Below are 4,370 nucleotides of genomic sequence, written 5' to 3' on the forward strand. Positions count from 1 at the left end.
GCAGTGTCTGATGATTTTCCTTTGCCATCCTACTTCCCACTGTCAAAAATGGTGCCATCATCTTGAAATGTTCAAACTGTCTTGAGCTACTGCTATTCTTCCCTCAGCCTCCACTTCACTGGGCTAAGTAGCCCAGGTCTCTCAGCCCCTCCACACATGGCCCATAGCCCCATCCTGGCAGATGTGACCATTCCTTGCAATTCCTCCAGAACAGGGAGTCAACCTCCCTGGGGCACACCGCTCCTGATGTGGCCGCACTCCTGCTGAGTCAGGACAGACAAGCACTCCCCATTGCCTGGTGGCCATTCTCCTCCCCACGTGCTCATGGCCATATTCCTGTTGAGCCCCACTGGCTGCTCTGGCTGACCTTGGGATGCCCAAACCCTTCTCCTTGAGGTTGCTCCTCAACCAGTCCTGTCTGAGCTTGCCTTGATGTACAGGTGTTGTGGTATAACCTTGGTAGACAGCTCAGTCCCACACAGCCACTCACTCACTTATGACGTCATATGGTATGGAATATGTTCATTTAGCTCAGCTGTCCCAGTGATGTCCCCTCCGAACTTCTCGTGTACCCCCGGCCTACATTTTTGCTGGGGCAGCATCAGAAGCCCAAATGGCCTCGATGCTGTGCAAGCTTCGCTCAGCAGAAACTACAACATGGATGTGTTACCAGGTGGGTAACACACGGGGTGACTCCACACTGCCTTGGGTGCTTGGAACCATTGCAGTGACCAGGGGGAGAGCCCTGTCTGTCTGGGCACTGGGGCTGGTACGAGGCAATGGGGTCTGGAAGGAGGTTGCTGGCACAGTTTCCCCTGTCTGTCCATGCAGCAACAAGCCAGGCTGGATCTTTGGAGTGAGGGACTCTTCCTGAGGGCTCCCATGGGCATGGGGATGGTCTACAGTTTCCCAAGCCTCTGTATGCTGCCTTTTCTGGTGGGGACCACAGAGGCTGCCAGCCTTGCAGAGGACCCAGGAGAGGTCTTCCTGTGGTCATAGCTGGACCCCAGTCCTCCAGCTCAGCCCCTGCTGAGGAACCTTGTCTAGGGGTGACTTTTGAGGTAAGTGCTGACACCCAGGGTGGGGAAGGTTGCCTGAAGAACATGTTCTGGGCACAAGGACTGAAGGATGGCAGCAAAGTGATGTGGCTTCCTTCAGTGCAAGCCCTGATACAGGGTCCCAGCCTTCCTTTCCATGACACCCTTCAGGAGGGATGATGGCACCAAGAGATGGCAAGTGGTGGACACCAATCCTTCTCCAGCCACCTCCCAGGCCTTGTGGAGCACCAGCACAGCAAGGAGACTGCACCGTGAGCGTCCTTTAGGGTACCCAAACTCCAGGTATTGTCTTGGAGCGGCTGAACACATTCATTTTTCTCTCCAAGGCTATTTCTAGCCATGGTGGGCTCCTCTGATCTCTCCCCACCCCTCCTCTGGTCCAGCCTGGTGGCGCTGTGCTCCTCACAGGGCCCCACGCTGGCAGTGATGCTCCACAGAGCAAGTGGGCTGTGGGCGCTTGGAGTGACTCCACACTGGCTGTGCTGGTCAGGGAGGGAAGCAGAATCAGCTGGAGGGGCCGCACTGCCACTGAGCTCCTTCCCAGGGGTCTACAGCTGTGGAATGGGCTCAGAGCTTTTTTCATGACTCAGGATGTTTTCCCATGTGCACATTGACCCATCCATGGGCTTTTACTGAAGGACACACGAATCACTCTCCAGTCTCCTTTTGGAGGGTCCCACCGGCCTCCCCTGGGATGGCAGAGCCCTTGTTTCCTTGTGGATACTGTTACGGTTTGAGAAAACCCATAACAATTTATGGTCATTTAGACAATTATTCTCTCACCCAATGACCCCTCCCCACCGGGAAAGGGGAATTGATTTAATAAGGGGAATCAATTTAATCGATTAAATAAATTTAATAATTTAAAAGGGAATAGATTTAATAGGATAAGACTAAATAATTGACAATAATACTAAAGAACCAGTATCAATCCCGATACTAATCTAAGATTTACAAGAATTATTCTCAGCCCATTCCATCAGCAGGAAGCTGTGCGCTCCCAGCAGGAACAGCAAAGGTTGGACACTGCAAGGGCTGAGGCTTTGGGGGGAAGGGAAGGGCTCAGGGGTTCAGAACCGGGGCGAGGAGTTCTCTGGACCATCACCATCAAGGGAGAGAGAAACTACACAGCAAACTTTTCTAATTTATATTGAATGTGACGATCATGGTATGAAATAATCCTGTTGTCCAGCCCAGGCCAAATGCCCAGGCCTTGCTCCTCCTTGTGCCTGCCCCTGGCAAGGCTCAAAAACACCGAGACCTTGAATCCCACAGAGTCTGGCTGGCTATAAAGTAAATATTTTCATGAATTCAGACACTAGAGTCTTCTAAAAGTGCAGTTTTCCCCAGCACTGTAAGAGAAGTTAGCCCTGTGACACCCAACCCAGGACAGATACTTAAAATTAGTGAGACCTGGGTCCAGCCCTCTCTCCCCAGAATGTCTCCCAGTGCCCTCTCCCCATAAACCCTCCGAGAACCAAGCTCAGCAGCAGCCATGGCGAGTGCAGTTCCTGGAGCCTGCTCCTGCCTTCAGCAGGAAGAAGAGCCCAGGCTTCAGGAGCTGCCCTTGGGAGAGATGCCCTTTGATTACAGAGATGCTCCTCAGGAAGCCAGCTCTGACACCGTGATGGCACATTTACCAAAGGCCTCTGTATTGTTCAGCACAGTAGGAGCATGCTTCTGGAGATGGGGAGCAAATACAGACATTCCTGTATGAACACAATGACCACAGATGAAAAAGAAATGAAGCACAAACCATCCTGAGAAAAGCTAAGAAGAGTCTGTGAGGAGAGACGGGCAGCTCTACTGCTGCTGGAGCTGAACCCATTGAATGAGTTTCTTCAATGCTTCTTTGAGCTCCTGGTTCCTCATGCTGTAGATGAGGGGGTTCACAGCTGGAGGCACCACTGAGTACACAACAGCCACCACCAAGTCCAGGGGTGAGGAGGAGATGGAGGGGGGCTTCAGGTAGGCAAAGAAGCCAGTGCTGAGAAAGAGGGAGACCACGGCCAGGTGAGGGAGGCACGTGGAAAAGGCTTTGTGCCGTCCCTGCTCAGAGGGGATCCTCAGCACGGCCCTGAAGATCTGCACGTAGGACACCACAATGAACACAAAACACCCAAATGCTAAACAGGCACTGACCACAATAAACCCAACTTCCCTGAGGCTGGAGTGTGAGCAGGAGAGCTTGAGGATCTGGGGGATTTCACAGAAGAACTGGTCCAGGACATTGCCCTGGCAGAGGGGTAGGGAAAATGTATTGGCCGTGTGCAGGAGAGCATTGAGAAACCCACTGCCCCAGGCAGCTGCTGCCATGTGGACACAAGCTCTGCTGCCCAGGAGGGTCCCGTAGTGCAGGGGTTGGCAGATGGCAACGTAGCGGTCGTAGGACATAACAGTGAGAAGACAATACTCTGCACCAATGAAAAAGAAAACAAAGAAGAGCTGTGCAGTACATCCCCAGTAGGAGATGGCCCTGGTATCCCAGAGGGAATTGGCCATGGCTTTGGGGACAGTGGTGGAGATGGATGCCAGGTCAAGAACGGAGAGGTTGAGGAGGAAGAAGTACATGGGGGTGTGGAGGCGGTGGTCACAGGCGATGGCGGTGATGATGAGTGCGTTTCCCAGGAGGGCAGCCAGGTAGATGCCCAGGAAGAGCCCAAAGTGCAAGAGCTGCAGCTCCCGTGTGTCTGCGAATGCCAGGAGGAGGAACTGGGTGATGGAGCTGCTGTTGAGCATTTGCTACCACTGGCTGTGGTTATCTGTTGAGAAGGAAAAGGCAGTACAAAGTTCAGCCTGACTTCTCTGAGCAAAACTGATTGCATGTCTCATTGCAACCCCCCACTCAGGCTCTCTCTTTTCAGGAAGACCTGTCTGCAGCTCCCTCACTTGAGCCCTGGCTTTTGCTGGATGAGGGTGCCATTGGGAGCAGGACTCCGGAATGGGAAACTGAGGAGTCCTTCTGGCTGTGCTGCAGGGTGATCTCAAATTAAATGTACTTGTGAGACATCAAAGAACTTTTTGTCTCTGTTCTCTGCAATTTTCCCAGCTGCAGAACTGAGCTGAGGGGATTTTGTTTTGTTTAATGTGTTCTAGATTCACCTGCCACGTTTAGGAGTGGGTTTGGATGCTTGAAATCCCTCACATTTCTAATGCACTCCAAGTGAAATCCTGTGGGTCCCGAGCAGCAAAGGGACTGTCCCTTAGTGCAGAGAGAGGAGAGCTGCTCTGCCCATCGGTCCTGTTCTCAGCTGCCCTGTGTTGGCAGCTTGGACCTGGAGGAGGGTCACACTCCGATGTCCCCCTAAAAAG

General features: G+C 52.8%; 1 protein-coding gene across 1 annotated transcript; it reads right to left on the bottom strand.

Annotated features, from left to right (window-relative positions):
* Positions 1–2,861: 2,861 nt before the first annotated feature.
* LOC141478864 (olfactory receptor 14A16-like) lies at positions 2,862–3,797 on the bottom strand. The gene has a single exon (XM_074167806.1). The coding sequence runs from the start codon at positions 3,795–3,797 to the stop codon at positions 2,862–2,864; it is 936 nt and encodes a 311-aa protein (XP_074023907.1).
* Between the last annotated feature and the right edge of the window lie 573 nt (positions 3,798–4,370).

The sequence above is a fragment of the Numenius arquata genome, unplaced genomic scaffold (genome assembly GCF_964106895.1).
Source record: "Numenius arquata unplaced genomic scaffold, bNumArq3.hap1.1 HAP1_SCAFFOLD_45, whole genome shotgun sequence".
Classification (NCBI taxonomy): domain Eukaryota; kingdom Metazoa; phylum Chordata; class Aves; order Charadriiformes; family Scolopacidae; genus Numenius; species Numenius arquata.

Bases quoted from the DNA above. Each gene is read 5' to 3' on its own strand.
- LOC141478864 (XM_074167806.1), bottom strand. From the start codon at position 3,797: ATGCTCAACAGCAGCTCCATCACCCAGTTCCTCCTCCTGGCATTCGCA.